At 41.1% G+C, this 18,515-nt stretch overlaps 1 protein-coding gene across 1 annotated transcript in view; it reads right to left on the reverse strand.

Annotated features, from left to right (window-relative positions):
- Window positions 1-1,236: 1,236 nt before the first annotated feature.
- Window positions 1,237-18,515, reverse strand: part of l3mbtl4 (L3MBTL histone methyl-lysine binding protein 4) — a 21,494-nt gene continuing 4,215 nt past the window's right edge. The window contains exons 3-18 of the mRNA XM_013914449.1: window positions 18,280-18,365; window positions 15,512-15,616; window positions 15,303-15,438; window positions 15,135-15,226; window positions 14,896-15,038; window positions 14,683-14,759; window positions 13,783-13,868; window positions 13,582-13,692; window positions 12,811-12,925; window positions 12,590-12,689; window positions 11,544-11,672; window positions 11,227-11,304; window positions 4,544-4,626; window positions 3,148-3,308; window positions 2,933-2,995; window positions 1,237-2,857 (exon numbers count right to left, since the gene is read on the reverse strand). Coding sequence (XP_013769903.1) covers window positions 2,675-2,857; window positions 2,933-2,995; window positions 3,148-3,308; window positions 4,544-4,626; window positions 11,227-11,304; window positions 11,544-11,672; window positions 12,590-12,689; window positions 12,811-12,925; window positions 13,582-13,692; window positions 13,783-13,868; window positions 14,683-14,759; window positions 14,896-15,038; window positions 15,135-15,226; window positions 15,303-15,438; window positions 15,512-15,616; window positions 18,280-18,365 — 1,748 coding nt within the window. The 3' untranslated portion in view covers window positions 1,237-2,674. The remainder of the gene's footprint in view (window positions 2,858-2,932; window positions 2,996-3,147; window positions 3,309-4,543; window positions 4,627-11,226; window positions 11,305-11,543; window positions 11,673-12,589; window positions 12,690-12,810; window positions 12,926-13,581; window positions 13,693-13,782; window positions 13,869-14,682; window positions 14,760-14,895; window positions 15,039-15,134; window positions 15,227-15,302; window positions 15,439-15,511; window positions 15,617-18,279; window positions 18,366-18,515) is intronic.

Consider the following 18,515-nt stretch of genomic DNA (forward strand, 5'->3'; position numbering starts at 1 on the left):
GAGAATGGTCCAAAAAATAGAAAATTTCGATGTAGCATGCTTTGATGGGACTGTCGATGTGATTTGGCACTATGGAAATAAAATGGGTTATAATGCCCGTGAGATTTGCCACACTGCTTTTCCCCACTTTTGATGAGAAGGTCAGAAATTGGTTAAAAGTAAATCAGAGCTGCAGTCATATAATTAATGATACAATAAACCCAGTTATTCATATTTTATCATTTTTTGATGGATCTTGATCTTATTAACCTCTTCTTTCTTACACTATACATTGTATTTTTCTTTAGTTATGCGTATTTATGATAGTGTGTGCAGAGAGGCACACATCACACACACTGTCTATAACACATAAAAACATTGGCTGGTCTGAAGAGTCTTGATTCCTGCTGCGATATTGGTCGGGTCAGAATTTGGCATAAATATGAAAGCATGAACCACACACTTCGGGCACACTGGGCACAGTTTAAACATCACAGCCTACTTGGGTACCGTTGCTGACCATGCCCATCCCTCCAGCTGTCAGAAGATAATGCATCATATCACAAACCTCAAATCAATTCATGATCTCCATATTAACCAGATCTCAATCCAATAAAGCACCTTTGATATTTGGTATAATGGGAAAATTGTATCACACATGATCCTGAAGAAAGCCTAGTGGTTTCCTGTTCTTGCTGGATACAGGATTTAAGGAGCTCTACTCCTACAAAGTCAATCAGTGAAAGATGACGAAAATGCAACTTGCTGAAATATATATATGGGTTCTTCCTTGTGCAAATGAGAGATCACAGCACACAGACCAGATCAGAAGCTTTATTGGTCTCAACAAATACTGACAAACAGCAAAGAGAAGTTAGACAAAGGCCCTAATATCAGCCCACTGTTGGAAACATGAAAATACCCGCCTGGACCTGTTACAGTGAAAACCTGAGGAAAGCTGTTGTGTAAACTAGAATTTGCAAACTCAAAGTGTGCAACAGACCACTGCAGGCCAGGATATGCTGATCTGAGTTAAGGTCTACAGCTCAGCTCCTGCTGCGCCATCACAGAGGAGAAGAGGTCAGAGAGAAGCGAGACGAACTGAAGTACAAATCTATAGATCTATGGTTACTCTAAAATAAAACTCTATACAAACACGGTAGATAACAAAACAGACTGTAACACGAGAGAATAAAATTATAAATATAGACTTTGCAATTATTCCAAAGTTAAAAAATTTCTTCTGAAAATTCAGAGTTATTGAACAGTTATTTTATTGATTGTTTAAGAGACGCAGCCAATTACACATTTCCACAACCTGACAGATCCCAGCAGAGGTGGCAGGATGATGTTAAAAGTTAACAGGATTAGTAATGTAATGAGGAGAGAGCACATAGTACTGTGATCATGGTAGAAATCTGCTGACTGATGAGGCCTGAATGAAGACAATGGTTTTGTTCATCTCAGCATGGCGTTGCATCTCATCAAGACACTGCGAAGTCAAGAAGAAGTCTAATAAAGTTCACCCCAAAATCAAAAGGACATGGACCTTTGGTCTCTAGGGCTACGTGTGCACGCAGATGCAACTTACCCAGTTTTGGAGACCTATGCAAACATCTCCATGAATAATATCTGTTTAAGTAGTTTTGGGACTTTTGATGATGTATTTGATGTATTTTGTGTAATACTATTTTAGAATGTTCATTTTTCTCTTTTTTGAAATTCTAATGCCATTCTGTAATTAGGAGAGTTTTCTCATAACACTGTAATGATGTTTAAGATTTTCTAGGAATTACAGGTTTTGATTTTTACACACTCAGCACAATGATGAGACTCGTGTTAATTATGGAAACCTTTTCAGTAAACCGGACTTTTGTCACTGTGAGACCGAAATGCAGTTGTGAATGTTTCAAATAAATGTCTGAATTTTTCTTTTCTTCATGTGAGGAATAATTTCTGTCATGTTTTTAACTCTCTTTCGTGGAACCACTGCTTTACTAAAATCAATGCAACACTTTTTGTTCACAGAACCCTTTTCTTACAATACAAATCTGTTGATAACTTACGTTTGCATTAGAGGACAAATAAAAGGACTTGACTCTGAGTAGCGCAGTCTGTTTAATGTTCTGAAGGGGCCTTTTTTAATTTGACATGTGTGTTTTGATTTTTTTCCCTGATATCATAATATTACAAGTAAATATGATCAAATAAAGCAACTTGGATCAGATAACGGTGAAACTACTTCCCAGGACTGATTTACAGATAAAATAACAAAACGGAGAAATCTATCTCAAGATGTTTTGATGCAGATTTTTTTTTTTGAACATCTCAGACAATCGACTGAGCACAGCCATGTTTCCTGGCAGAACTGCCACTGCTGATCATACAAGTTGTAAGTCCCACTTAAAGCTTTGCCTCCAGTTTTTAGTTCACCTGAATAAAGCTGTGCCCCATCCAAAGGGCAGTTTCCCTAAGTGACGGTTGGTTGTTTTCACATGAAGTGTTAATGATGACAGTAACTGAATGTCGAAATGACGTCACAGGACCTGCCAACAGAAAGGTCACTGTAACGTCAAACAAATTCAGGTGACAACAGGATGGAAAACATGGCTCGTCCAGATCAGAGAATAAGGGGTAGATGCCATGGTAATGGGGTCTATCAGGTTTGGATTTGGTCAGTTACGAGCTGCAAATGTCAAGTATTGGTATGCTCAACATGTGATTGGCTCCTATCCTTAGCATGTGATCGGCTTCTGTCCTCAGCGTGTTTGAACATCAGGATGGAATTGTAGATCTTGAGGGCAGGGCCGAGTTTGATTGACATAATCCGGATGATGTCCCGCTGGGTGAGCAGGAGGAAGGCCCGTCCATCAATTTGCTAGAACAGAAGCAGGAACAGATCAGATCATTGCCACTGTCACGTCATTAGCTCTACACCACCAGATCATCTCACCTCGTCTCTGAACTGTTTGGCCTGTTCCTCACAGCCGGGGAGAGACTCTATGAAATCTGACACCTTAGAGGGAAAGAGCGAAAAAAATCCATTTGTCATACATACAGTCAGTAAAATGTGTGCAACGCAATGTACGTTAATACAAATAAATTGAGTGAGCACTCTTATTTACTATTAGTGAACTACATAGCTGCAGCATCTCTTTGCTCTCTGACCTGTTGGACGCTCCAGTGTTGGACAGTCTCAGCGTGGACTCCTGCGACACCTGGTAACAATTTGCGGTGTTGCTCCCAGCATAGTGACAGGTCGCGGCTGGGCTGTGCTGACATGGCTGAGAGGAAGACAGACTGGTGGAGGGCGGCCTGCAGACTGGATTCTAGAGGTCAGAAACACCAGTCAATGACAACCACACGGCAAAACCTCAACAACAAAAATGACAACACCTTAGTACCAAACAGCAGTGGCTTCATAAACAAACACAACCAATAACAGTGAGAACAATTTTAAACTCCCCAAATATAGAAGTTTCTATTCAGTGGTAAAAGCAACCAACAGGGGAGTGAACAGCAACATTGATTTACAATATGAAATGTTAATGTGGTGAGACGTCATCCACAAACACTGTTTTTCACAGCAGAAACCCCGCAGAGACCTGCCACATACCAAATATGAACTTATTTAATATGTGGAGAGTCAGCAGGTCTCACCACTAAACACTAAGATGGGCATCACGTGATCCTGATCAATCAGCCGATTGGTAATTGGAAAGACTCGGATGTCCTTTACAGGATTAAGCACACAGAGAACAACTAAAACAGCAGCTACCATGGTGAAATGTTTCCATAGAAACAGCCACCTTATCTGCCTGCTGTTTCCATGGAAACAGTGAAGAGAGCAATGTTGTTTCCAGAGTGTGGATGAGTTTATATGTCAGTGACCGCTTCCACCATCACAAACAGCAGCGTTGTAGTTTCACCTTTTTTATGCCACAAAACAGCTGGAACACATCCTGTGATGCTGCAGCTGCAGATATGTCACACCTCACTTTTATTTCTGAAACATATGTATCTGCTTTCTGTCTTATATGTAAGCTCCCATTCAAAAAGAGGGGCTGATGCATCTGAAGCTGTGTGCTAACTGACCCTGACCTGAAGAAGTTCAACACATAAAAATCAGGTATTATCAATGACAGATTGCATTTTATACAGGCTTAGGCTGATTTTAATCTAATTTCAGGCTCATTTTAAGCTTGATTATAATAATAATAATAATAATAATAATAATAATAATAATAATAATAATAATATGAGGCTAATTTTAGGGGTAGACCAACTGTGGGTGTAGGGAGAAATTGATAGGTTACACTGCAGAACATGTTAGAGTACTGCTACACTTTAAACTGCTTATGTCTGTAGTATGTTTCTGCATAAAGCAGTTCAAACATCAATATCTGTGTTTGTATTCAGTAGTTTAGCTGCTGTTGTCTCTCTGAAACCTGACGTCAGCGGTTTGGTGAATTCTGCAGTATATTGCAGAACAGTGAACAGTGAAGGAGCAACTCTCCACTTTAAACAGCCCACCACCACCCTCCCCTCTCTCCCAACTTAGTACCTGGGCTGAGGACTCTGAGATGAGGCTCCTCCTCTTCCTGTTTCACACGAAGGAATGTGGTTGGCTGGGGCATTTGGGTGGTTCTAGCCATAAAGTAGAATACAAGACAACCATTATGAGTGGAAAAAAACAAAGAAAAAAAAACAGCATTCTACTGTGAGTCCACTGTATTTTCACTCTACTGTGAGTCTATATTAAACTTAACTATTCAGAATCACTTGTGTATTTGAACAGGTTTTACTCACTGTGGGATCTCACCCTGTTCTCAAGACAGAACTTATTAAGCCAATTATTCTAAGTCATCTAAAGTGATGGAAACCTTCAATTCATCCATCCATCCATCCATTCGCTTCCGCTTATCCTTTTCAGGGTCGCGGGGGGCGCTGGAGCCTATCCCAGCTGTCATAGGGCGAGAGGCAGGGTACACCCTGGACAGGTCGCCAGTCTGTCGCAGGGCCAACACACAGGGACAGACAACCATTCACACTCACATTCACTCGCACATTCACACCTAGAGGCAATTTGGATTATCCAATTAACCTATCCCCACAAGCTGCATGTCTTTGGACGGTGGGAGGAAGCCGGAGTGCCCGGAGAGAACCCACGCAAACACGGGGAGAACATGCAAACTCCACACAGAAAGACCCCGGCCTGATGGTGGAATTGAACTCAGGACCTTCTTGCTGTGCGGAAGGTTCAATTCAATTCAGTCTTATTTATACAGCGCCAAATCACAACAAGAGTCACCTCAAGGTGTTTTATACTCTAAGGTAGACCCTACAATAATACATACAGAGAAAAACCCAACAATCATATGAGCCAATATGAGCAAGCACTTTGGTGACAGTGGGAAGGAAAAACTCCCTTTTGACAGGAAGAAACCTCCAGCAGAACCAGGCTCAGGGAGGGGCGGCCATAAGCCGCGACCTGTTGGGGTGAGGGGAGGATGACAGGACAAAAGCCATGCTGTGGAAGCTTGAAACTTAAATTACAAGTATGATTCGATGCAGAGAGGTCTATTAACACATAGTAAGTGAGAAAGGTCACTGAAGAAGAAACACCCAGTGCATCATGGGAATCACCCTACACCTATTGCAGCATAACTAAGGGAGGATACAGGGTCACCTGGTCCAGCCCTAACTATATGCTTTAGCAAAAAGGAAAGTTTTAAGCCTAATCTTAAAAGTAGAGATAGTGTCTGTCTCCTGAATCCAAACTGGAAGCTAGTTCCACAGAAGAGGAGCCTGAAAACTGAAGGCTCTGCCTCCCATTCTACTTTTAAATACTCTAGGAACAGCAAATAAGCCTGCAGTCTGTAAGCTAAGAGCTCTAATGGGGTGATATGGTACTACAAGGTCATTAAGATAAGATGGGGCCTGATTATTTAAGACCTTGTATGTGAGGAGCAGGATTTTGAATTCTGGATTTAACAGGGAGCCAATGAAGGAAAGCCAATACAGGAGAAATCTGCTCTCTCTTTCTAGTCCCTGTCAGGACTCTTGCTGCAGCATTTTGGATTAGCTGAAGGCTTTTCAGGGAGTTTTAAAGACATCCTGATAATAACGAATAACAGCAGTCCAGCCTTACTGTTTGAATGTGGTCAAGTGTGTTTTTAGGTTATATAATCTATCTTATATAACATCTACTCAACTATCACCCACACACACTGCAAAATATGAACTTTATTCTGAAAATGAGAAAGTTCCTGAAGAAATTTTATTATGCCAGCGCATCATCAGTAGCCAACAGGAGCTGAGGATTCCTTTCTGGAGGTTGGAAGAAGTATTGGCAGCATAATGTGGGTACTTTGAAACAACCCAAATAAAGCCAGCTAAAAAGAGGTGACTCAGGCTTGAAATGTCAAAATTATTTTAAAAGGCCAAAGTATTTACAGCCATCTTGTTTACACAGCAATAACCATAAATCAAGTCAATGAGGCAGCCATAGGGCAATAATTTGTAGAGAAAAAAATATCATGAACTTTCATGAACCCTGATAATTAACTGTAATATTGTTGAGCTTTTATTTTGAAAGTCAAGTATTACTTGTTGAAATAATTATATGTATGCTGTAATTATATGTATGCTAAAATAATTAGAAAGCTGAATTTGTGTTTCAGTGTGAAAGAGGCAACTATAAAAGTTATTTTATTATATATTGAACTTTATTTTGAAAGGTCAACACATTTAAACACTTGCTGTTTGTAAAGTAGTACTCATAAAAGAAGCAGTATGGCATCTTTAGAATGGTGGCAGTTATTAATGTGCAGAGGTAGCACCGCAGAGAGAACACCATGTGACAATTTATTTGCAATGCCAGATGTAGATGTGATAAAAACACAGCGTACGAAGCCACCTAATCCTAAATTTGCTCAGTGAATTCAGAGATGACCTGGAATTTCCAGCTAAAAGGAGACATGGAATTCCAGCATAAACAAAGCTTCTTCAAACGTTTCCATTTTTGGTGTTTTTTACTATAGCCTTTGTGGCCAAAATGTTACTGTTAAAGAGGCTGATGTGAAGTACTTAAAGAAAGAAAGGACAAACCAGGGTGGAGACAGGAACCTATCCTGCAAGTAATCAGGCCTTGGTGGACATCAGGCATGGGATGTGTGAACAGCAGCACATTTTTCCTTTTGATGTTTGGAATTGATTCGACAGATTGAAGGTGCCGTTTGGTTTTGTTAATAAATTCTATAACGTATAGCAAAAATTGTCATAATTTCAGGACCATGGGCAGTGCACACCATTTTCAAAGTCAAAGTCAATTTTATTTATATAGCACATTTAAAATAACTGTTGACCAAAGTGCTGAACATTTCAAATAATCAAAAGAGATAAAAGCATAGGAAGACATGACAACATTTTAAAAAGAAGCATAAAATTGATCTTGCAGGACTGTACCAGTTCAAAAGATCAGAAAGGTATGAGGATGCTAACCTGTGCAATACCTTAAAAACAAATAATAAATCTTAAAATCAATTCGAAAACTAACTGGCAGCCAGTGTAAGGATCCTAGTATGGGGGATGTGTGGTCTCACTTGCGTGTGCCAGTTAGTAACCCTGAAGCCTGAAGCCTTTTGGACCAGCTGAAGTTAGCTAACTGATGACAGACTAACACCTGAGTAAAGACTATTACAAAAGTTGAATAGCTCTCTCAAAGTCTCTGGAACAGAGGAATGGCTTCACTTTTGTTAGTAGCCGGAGATGAAAGAAACTGGTTTTGATTACAGCATTGATCTGTTTATCAACCATTGATAAACAGTTAGAGTTCTTAATGATATTCTTGTAATTACTGATACTGGACGCTCTATGGTCCCTGTTTTATTGGACCTCTCTTGATATGGTGGACCATAACATCTTATTATTAAGACTTGAGCACACTGTGATACCCACAGAGGCACTGCCCTTGACTGGTTTAAATCATACCTCGCTGACAGGTCCTTTTTGGTTAACTTGGGCACCTTCTCTTCCTCTGCACTGGCCTGTTGCAGTGTGCCTCAAGGATCAGTTTTAGGCCCTATTCTTTTTCATTGTATTTGCTCCCTTTAGGCGCAATCTTTGAAAATACAATATTAGAGCAGGGCGATATGGCCAAAAATATTTGAAAATTTGCGATAACAATATAACTGACGATATAATTGATGCGAGACAAAATACAACTCCACAACTTTACTAGCGCAAAAAACCCCATCCATTTATCATCCATTTATTTTAACTTAAACAAGCAGCTGTTATTTATATGTATTAAAGCTATCTAAAAATTTAACAGTGCAAATGCAAATTCCTTGCTGAAAGTTTAACCAAAAGGCATTTCCAGTAGAAATGGGCTGACATATCCTCAGCATAACCATGTATAATATCCACTGAAGATAAAAAGAGGTGCTTTGCAACATTAAACTGCTTTGTGCCAAATAAAAAAGTCAAATATGTATTTTTCGGGCCATAAGGTGCACGGGATTATAAGACACATTAAGCAAAACAGTCAGATAAATCAAACTTTATTCAACTCATTCTTCCCATGTTGTTGCAGTATATTAATGACTAACCTCGTATTGTGGATGGATTATCTCAGTTGTTCTCCTGACTGAAGTTTGCTCCGTTTACAGCATCCTGCCATGCGATTGCATTTGTCTCTAACCATCAGGAACCCTCACGTTAACTTTTATCGAGGGGAAAAGTGTTAGCTTAAATCCTCCAGCTTCACTGTTTATGTTATGCCAACATAGCTGTGTCACTAGCGATCACGTAGCACATCATTATATACCAGCTAGCCCAACTTCAGTAATCCTACAAACGTCACTGCTGTTTAATTTTCTGTCTTCATTTATGTTGGAAGTGATAGCAGAGCTGTACGTTTGAATGCTTTCAGAAATCTCTCAGTCAGAACATGCTACATCATGCTTAGGTAGCTAGCGAAACTAGCGAGCCAACATTCGCTAGCTTCCTGCTAACTTCTAACTCCGTTAAATGTAATAAATTCTGTTTTCATGGATGCCTGGATGTTATACTTCATAGTTACACCTGGTAAAGCAGCAATGCTGATCATTTTATTAAAGATGTTCCACATGAGGACCTGGAGAAGCTTATTCACGCTTTTGTGACCTCCAGGTTGGATTATTGCAATTCCCTGTACTTCAGTCTTCCCTCCTCCTTAGACTGCAAACAGTCCAAAATGCGGCAGCCCGCCTCCTGACTGGTACCAGGAAATTCTGCTCTATTACTCCTGTTCTAGCTGGCTTGCACTGGCTGCCCATTAAGTACCGTATTCAATTTAAAATATTACTGCTCATGTCCAAAACCATTAATAAATTAGTGCCGAGTTATCTTAGTGAACTTCTTAAGCCACATAATCCTGCTAGAACACTTAGATCTGCTACTCAACTACTTCTGACACAACCTAGATCTCGGCTGAAGTCTTGGGGTGACCGTGCGTTTGCTGTGGCTGCCCCGGTACCGTGGAATAACCTCCCCCTCGCTATCCGCGCCTCTGATTCTATTGCACTATTTAAATCACGACTAAAGACCCACTTATTCAATCTTGCCTTTCCTTCTAGTTAACATTTCACTTATGATTTCACATTATGTACTTTTATGCTTATTTTAATTCTTTGTTTGATATGTATCTGCTGCTTCTCCTATGTATCTGTGACAGTGATCTGCTTGCATACCTAGTACTTGCTTTGGTCCTACTTCTATTTACCTTTCTTTTATTCTCTATGTTTACTTGTTAAGCACCTTGGTATACCCTTGGTTTATAATTCGTGTCAAAAATCACTCCTAGGTTCCTTGCAAAAGGTTTTCTTTTTTTCTATAAATTTCTAAAGGGCCAAAGTCGTAGTGGTCACAGGGACCAAACGCAATGACCTCTGTTTTTTGTTCATTTAAATTAAGAGAGTTTAAAGCCATCCATGCCTTAACATCTTTCAAACAATCTAATAAAACCTTTAGAGGACACACAGATTTAGATTTCAGTGGCAGGTAAATCTGTGAGTCGTCTGCATAACAATGACATGATTTTTTTTTTTTTTTAATTGAGCCCATTGGGAGCATATAAATCGAAAAAAGGACTGGGCCAAGAATGGACCCCTGCGGAACCCCACAAGAAAGTGAGGTTTCTACACTCATGAGCTGCACTACATTTTTTATTTGCGGGCCTACACAAATTCAGCTGCATGCATTATGACAATATATAATATATAGATCACAAATGTACACACGCACAACTCCCTCATGAAATCTCTCAAATTCACTTTTTTCACTAGATTACAAGGTTCTTGTGAGATTGGGCATGTCCAACTTAAACTTTTGTAAATCACCCATAAAACTACTCACACCAGTGCTATTTGGGGAATGTACTCACATGCTATTTCGCCTCATTTAGGTAATCTGGCTCTTTGTATCAATCATAAGACTGGGATTATTCTTTCTATGTCTGCAACCCTGCTAGGGTCCACTCAGGTTAGAGTGACAAAAATTTCATTATCACATAGTGAGCATCAGAGTCCGTGCGGATGTCTGTGTGCCTCCCTGATTTTGTGAGTGCACAGACTCATCTGCGGAAAATTTTAAAAGCCAGATAAAGAGACAGCTGGAAATAGGGGCTGAATAGTCTAATAAACCTGATTTATAATTGTGTGGCTCGATGCGATTCCATTAGCACAGTTAATGATGAGAATAAGAAATCTGAAAAATAATATATAGTGTGTCTCAGTGCGATTCATAGTTTTCAGTCACGTGACCAACTTGCTACTCTGGTGGGCAAAACATTATTCCATCATGATAGCCAATCGCGGACCATACTGCAGGACAGATGTGCGAGGAAAAACAAAGATGTGAAGAGAAACTGTGTCAAAACTATAATAACTACAATAAATCTGACGAATAATAAACAGTGCGCCTCAATGCTACTGCACTGGCAAATTCAATAGTTATAAACCTGACAAATAGTTGTGTGCATCAGTTATATCACACACACAATTATTGGCACACTCAATAATAATAATAATAATAATAACAAATCTGATGAGCCTTGCCACACACAGAAGGTGACAGAGTGCGACAGGCAGTAGGAGATAGAGATATGTCTGAGTAATGTCCCTGATTATGGGCTAATTTTAGGGCCACTTCTCTTACAAACACTTAACAGGCAAACAGAATCTTGCCTCATCTGCTCACTCTCACCTGTCTGTCAGCCTTCTTCTCTTGCCAAGAGGAACCAGCAGCTCCTCGTCTCTGGGTTCTGCCTTCTGAAAGCTCGTGCTGTTTAACACAGAGAGAAACAGATACCATGTAAACACCACTTGTTTTTCAGAATTATTTGCAGGACAAAATAATGACCAGCTGTTGTTCTTCTGGAATAATAGAAATAACAGAGATCCTCTTACTGTAGACGTCATTTCCCATTCTATGTTTGTTTACATGCTTGGAGAAGCTCTATTCTCAGATTTAACAGTACAAGATCCACAACAAAAGCATTTTCTCCACCAGTCTACAGTTACCTGTCTGACTGGTTGTCATGCTGGCGCACGGTGACAGGTATGAGGGTTATGACTCGTTCTCCGCCCAGCCTATCAGGAAGCACCATCTCCTTACGCATGTTAATGTCAGAATATGGACAGCCAAAGGCACTAGGTGACAGAGTTAGACAAACATTTAACAAAAGAGAAACACAAACACCAAGAAATTACAACCAAGCAAACACGAATCACCAACAACAGAAACAACGCAGCAAAACAAGTCAGCAAGCACAAGCATTACAGAAATATGACTCCTCTGTATTTAGTCATAGGCAGGTACGCAGTATTTTGAACAAGCTGGAGGCGTGACAGAACTGGCTAAGTCCAACAAAAAGTGTGTGACAGTAATCCAACTGACACGTGTATTACTGTCACAGTAGCTGCTGGGTCTAAAACCCAACATTTCAGTCTTCTTCTCATTCAAATGTAAACAGTTCAAGGCTATCTGAGCTTTAATTTTCAGCAAGACATTCAATAAGAGGTGTAATTTAGATCCTTCTCCTTAAAGGCTTTCTAAAAATGGATCCCAAAGGAAGGAAATAAAGTGAGAAAAGCAGTGGGTCTAAAATGTATCAATGAAAAAAGTACAGAAATGTATTGCACATATCAGACGAGGCTTCCAAACATAAAGACTGTGAGGCATTAGGAACGGAGTCAATGGTCTTACGTGGGTTATGACAGTCAGATGAAATAATTCTCGATAAAGTCTTTAAGCAGTGCAGTGTTACAGATGGTCTTTTAAGATTTGAACTGACACCTGGAACTTGTCCTTCTTTGACCTGTGTTCAGCTCTGCGACACTCCCGTTTAATCGTACGAGTTCTATCGTTATCTATCAAATTTTGGGTCAGGGATCTGTGGGGCGGGTGAGAAAGGTACTTGTGATTTCTTTGTGTAACAGGTATCTGTGGTTTGTCAGACCGGTTTCTGTCACACTTAAAAGGGTAAATGTCCCTGCGATGGTTGTATGAGGTATTGTATATGTATATGTAAGGGAATTAACTGTAGTGTTTTGTATGAGACAGGTACCTGTGGTGTCCAGTGTATTTGGCTCCTTTGATGTGTCCGACTCCTCTGCAGCCTGCAGTAGGACATACTCCCTGAGAGGGGGAGGGCAGGTGGGACAAACCTGTCTCACACACATGATAACAATGAGTGAATCTGTCCTGCTATAACTTTCCTTCTGAACTGTAACACTGTCTGACCTGTCTGTCTGACTAGTCTGTCTCTCTCTGACCTGTATGTCTGACCTGGGGGGGGTTCCAGTGGATGTCCAGTGCGCTGACACCAGCCAACAGGATGCAGGTCGCAGAGGTCGCTGTCACACCACACATCGAACTGTGTCGACCACCCATCGTAATGAATCTGTAGACACACACCTCGTTGAATACTTCCTGGCATCAAACGTGCACACTTGACTATTGAGGTATCTCATGTCACGTCATGGGCGTGAGAGGTGCTTGGATGTGTGCTAGGGAAAAATGTGTACTCCCTGACTGGCTGCCAGTGGTTCTGGGAGGTTGCTGGCTACTTCTGGGTGAAATTGGGTACAAAGGAAGTGCTGCAGCAAAAACCTAATAGCGATTGCTCTTGGTGTTAGCAAATTGCCAGTTTGCCTGCATCTTGATGCATAAACTTTTCTGGACGGTCATCTGTAGTTTTTCATGCAAATATTAACTGCTAGCCAAGCAATAGTACAACTTGAAAAAATGCAACACAAACTGAAAATGGAGAAGATAAAATCTGTGTTTTAACAGGGGGTTATATGACTGCTTTATAAGCCTGGTTCACTTGAATTTAGCAACTGTTTTCACAGTAATTCAACCTCCAGCAACCACTTACAACAAGTCAAGGAATACTTATTTTTCTCATGACTGGTTGTTGTCAGACATTCTGGTCTGGTCTCTGTGACTGGAGCCTTATTCACTAGGTCCTATATTCTGACCTATATTCTGTCACATGTCCAAAATGGTAGACAAGTTAACGATTATCACTACATCACACACACAGATACACATTACCTTCACCCTGTAGTCCTCTGTGTCTGTTACTGTGGCAACGCGTATTAGCATAGGGTTTCTCCTGTCAACTGCCTCAAGCTTATGGTTCACCTGGAAACCATGTGGCGCTCTCTGTTGGACAAAAGTACAGGGAAAGCTCTAAGTTACCAGAAACAGCTTCCTGATTGGCTTCATGTTTGCATGAGCCTCCTCAATCCTCACCAGAGTAAAGGCTGAAATAGGAGCAGCAGTAGAACCGGTCTCCTGAAGGTATTCCTCCCAAACAAAGTTTTCAGGGTTGGGGTGACCTGCAAAATAAAGTACTACAGAGTTTTACAGAGGAATACTATATGGAAAATTATTGTGTGTTTAAATTACTGTATAGGGTGTGTCGTCAATTAGCAGCTGGTTCATTTGTGCTTTGTCCTTCTCCCAAATGCTCTTCCAGTATTGCTCAGTCTCCAACCTTGGCGATGCTGTTCTCATGTTGTTCCCCTGCCACTGAGAGTACACCTTGGATGGTTCTGCCTCCGATAGTTGGTCAACCTCGCTCCGTGCTACCTTGATCTTGGCCCCTAGTCTCCTTCTCCACCGAGGGTACTGCTTTTTTTGGCTATTCAAATGGTAACTTAGCATCTCACTGATCACTGTTACCAGAGTGTAGATCAGCTGGTTGGTCTCAGTAATGGTCGCGGTAGGTATTGTCCGTAGTGCTGCATTCACATCACCTAGTAGATCTTCAGAGGGTTCCGAGGGTACTTCACATAATCTTGGTAACAGGCTACGGAGTGTCCAGGTTTCAAGCTTCACCGTGATCCTATCTTTCAGGTCAGTTCCTCCTGAACTCACCGCTTCCTTCCTCCATTACACTTGGGGCTTAGTACCCAATCTCAGGTACCCGACCTGGCGTCCAGGCTCCTCCTTGCCGTAGCATTTGTGTTGCACCTCGTCAATCCCTAGCTGTCAGAGCTGTTCCTTCTTTCGAATTTTGGAACACTGAGCTACTAGTTGTTTCGCCATCAGTCTGGATGCTGGGTATCGATGTGTGAGTGTGTTTGTTATTTGCCTGTCATTCTATGGTAATGTAAGTTTGTAAGCATAGAGTTCAGAAGGACTGCATACCCTGTGGCGCAGTAAGAGGTCGTCCCTGTTCTTCACACCAGCCCACCGGATGGATGTATGGACTGCTACTGTCACACCTGGTGGATCAGTACAACCATCAATCCATATACCCGGTTTAAAACACGTTAAATAATAAATATCAAGTGAAACAGCGCCAACACTACAACCTAAAAATACTGAAAACAGAAAAAGTCTGTCGTCCTTCTGTCTCACCAGTAATCATATGTGTCATCCCAGTTGTCAAAGTGAACAAGGAAGCAGTCATCGATGACATCAGCAACAGAGGCGACACAGACAAGTCCAGGATTCTTTCTGTCGACTGCCTCCAATTTCATCCCCACCCTGAACCCACATCCCTAAAAGACAGGCAGGGGATAGACAGATACGTGGGTCAGACTGACAAGAGTGCAACAGGTGAACAGAAAGGTTCGACAGACAGACTGTATACTGACTCCAGTGCAACACGTGAACAGGGCTGCTGGTGCAGACTGAGAGTCTGTGGACTGAAGGTACTGCTGCCAGTCAAACTCTGTCTCACTGTGACCTGCAGACAAACAGACAGGTGTGGTAACCCATGCCATGTAGTTACCTCTGAAGGGACTGGTCCACTTGTTTTTTACCTTTAGGTGGATGAAGCTTGTGGTTGTGCTCTTTACACCAGCCTGCCGGTCTAATATTGGGTGAATCTGCATTTACCCAGAAGTCATAACACTCTGAGTACCCATCAATATGAAGGCGTAGCCGACAGCCAATCGCCTGATAGAGACAGGAGGGCAATGAGACTAGATCCAAGCAGGAATGCGTATGTGGATGTGAGTGACAATTTTACCTCTGCAATGGTCACCACACAAAACATGGAGGGGTGCATTGGGTCAATGCCTTCCAACTTCATCCCAACTTTAAAACCAGTTTTTCTACTAGGAAAGGTCTGGGACTGAGAGTCAGGTAAAAGAGACAGAAACAGGTCAGAGAGAGTCAGGCAGAGATCAGACAGATGTTTTCTTTTTTTTACTTTTAAATACTTTAAAGATAGTTAAAGTATTTGCACAACAATTCAGACAGCATAACAAACTTGCTAACCATTATTTAAAGATAACAATTGTTCTTTAACATTTTGTGTTTGAGTTCCAGCAGTGATGCAGATTGCAGTGCAAAATCACACTGGGTTTTCAGCAGGAAATGCATCTTCCAGTTTTTATTTTCCCTATTTTTGGAACCCTATCTATACCTGAAAGACTAATACCCAAATCTATTATTTATAATTCTAATTTTAGATTTATATGTTAAAGAGGAAAATGTTCATGTGAGTGCAGTGAGACTGTGGATTTGAACAAATCAAACACCTTGGAACTGTTAAGTCTATAAAAAGGCTAAAAGGTTGAGTGTGTTTTTGTAGCTAGAGGGTGGTGGGGCATTCGGTGGATCTTTGAGACAAAGACAAAAAAGGTTGTCACTTAAAGTATTGGCTGGGGATTGGCAGCACAGTGGTGCAGTGGTTAACAGTGTTGCCTCACAGCAAGAAGGTCTTCAGTTCACCTCCATCACCTGGGCTGGGCCACGTGCAACCAATTTGGTCGCACATGCGACCTAATCTGTCAATCGTGCAACAAAAGAAAATCCTAGGTCACACTAGTGCGACCAGCCATTCGAAGAAAAAAAAGTGTGTCTCTGTGTGGTCAACAACAGACACACATTATGCTGATATCGTGGTCTAAACCAATCAGAGATAGTCAAGGGCAGGACTCTGATTGGCCGTGGTCCAGATATTCCTGTAGGCCTACACGTGTGTGCGTTTGAAAGAGTAGGCAGATAGAGAGAGTTGAGCAGCCGAGGCCCAATAGAAGTGGATGTAGCTGTGGGTAATAAGAAAAGATGAAAAGAACAATTGATAACGTTTTCGTTAAGTTAAACCCTGATCCGTTCGAAATTCATAGCCAGTGCTCTGACACGGAGCCATCAACCTCTCAGGTTATGTCGAGCACTGGAGACAGCATCAGCTAACGAGCCACATACCATCGACTCCGAAGAGAGCCAGTTTCCCTGGCTGAGATACAGTAAAGCTGACAACATGATGCACTGTATTTACTGTGGTGATTGTGGAAAGACCATGGCCGGCAATACTGCATTTGTGACTGGTGCTAATACGTTTCAAATTGAAATGCTGAAAAAGCACGGTGTATCCAGACAACACATTATACGCCGCGATAAATGCACTGCAGGCAGCAGCAAACAGGTCGTCAGAGGAGACCGAGATAATGATTACGTTTAACATTGCCTACGATACTCCCAAAGAAGAAGTTCCGTTCACTAAGTTCAAGTCTGAAATACGTTCAAGCCCTTTTTCTTCACAAGAAAAAGGGCTTGAACATAAACCCCACATACAGAAGTGATGTGGTGTATGCCCAGTTTATAGATAAGATATCGAGCTGTTCAGATATTCAGAGGTTAGGTTTGAAGACTGAGACACTTTGAGGCGCTTCTAATTTAGATTTTCTTTTTATTTAACATATTTTGAGATGTTATAAGTTTAAATTTCAGCTCAGTGAAGCACTTTAAGCACAAGCACTTTTTCAGTAACGTGTTTCTCTTGTAGAACTGTGCTCCAAATAAAGAACTTTGTGCTGACAAGACTGTTAGTAAATCCTTTACACATCAATATCGTCTGTATGGACAGCAATGTTAAAAAAAAAGTGAACATGTAAAACTGCAGTGTTTAGCAATGCAGTTGAAAAATTTGGGTGCTCCTAATAAAAAACGTTAGGCGCACCAGTGCAGCAGTGTGTTTTCCCTGGCTTCCTCCCACAGCCTCTCTCTCTGTGTTAGCCCTGCGACAGACCTGGGTGTACCCTGCTTCTTGCCCTATGTTAGCTGGGATAGGTTCCAGGCTCTCCCTGATGAGGAAAAGAAGAAGAAAAAGGACGGATGGATTTTCTGGTGATTGTTTTTTTTATTTTGAATTTTCAGTTGCGTTCAGGTATTCTAGCAATTATCAGCTGGTCTCTCATGCTGTGTATTAGGAATTACAACACGGTTAACTTAATTTGCAAGTTTTCTTATTGACAGTTTCAGTTTGTTCAGTCAAAGGTTCAACAGTTGACTACAGTAATACTTGGATTTTCTATGATTTGAATTTGGATCCGTGGAAATTCTAGATTATTGCAGAATTCTTTGCATTTTTCATGTATTAGTATTAATAGATCCAGTTTTCTGTCAATGCTTTTTGAGAGACTGACTTCTGTTTCAGCAGTCTGTAGGTTCTTGGTGTATGTTTACAGCTCCCGCTTCAATTGTTTTAGATGTTTTGGCTCTGTAATGTTATTTTATCTGTTTTAGTAGCAGCCAATAAAATCCTCTCGGTCTGTTAAATTCCCCACTGTGCTATTTAATTTGTCAGTGTTCTCTAATTGTTTTTACGTGTAGTATTGCCTGAGTTAATGGAATGAAGTTGACGCTGTTGTTGCTGCTGTCCCAAAAACAGCACATTCTCCCTCCTCTTTGCTCTGGCTTCCTCTCACAGTCTAAAGACATGTACATTAGCTTTATTAGTGATTCTAAATTGGCAATGGACAGGAGGCAGAGAGTGAGGTAGATAGTTACCTCGGTAAAGACTGTGAGCGGAGCAGCTTCAGCCTTCTGCTCAGTTAGGTACTGCTGCCAGGACCAGGACCGCCTCTTCACATTCACTGAGGATCACAGATAATCACATCACTGCTCCAATTACTCTGTTTCATTTCTGCTTCAGTAACAGCTGTGACATACCTGCTGAAGTCACTGAAGGCCAAAAGCAGGCAACCTCGCAAAAATAAATGTGTGTGTATATATATATATATATA

Source organism: Pundamilia nyererei, unplaced genomic scaffold, assembly GCF_000239375.1.
Source record: "Pundamilia nyererei isolate P.nyererei 1_Seehausen unplaced genomic scaffold, PunNye1.0 scaffold00198, whole genome shotgun sequence".
NCBI classification, from domain to species: Eukaryota; Metazoa; Chordata; class Actinopteri; order Cichliformes; family Cichlidae; genus Pundamilia; species Pundamilia nyererei.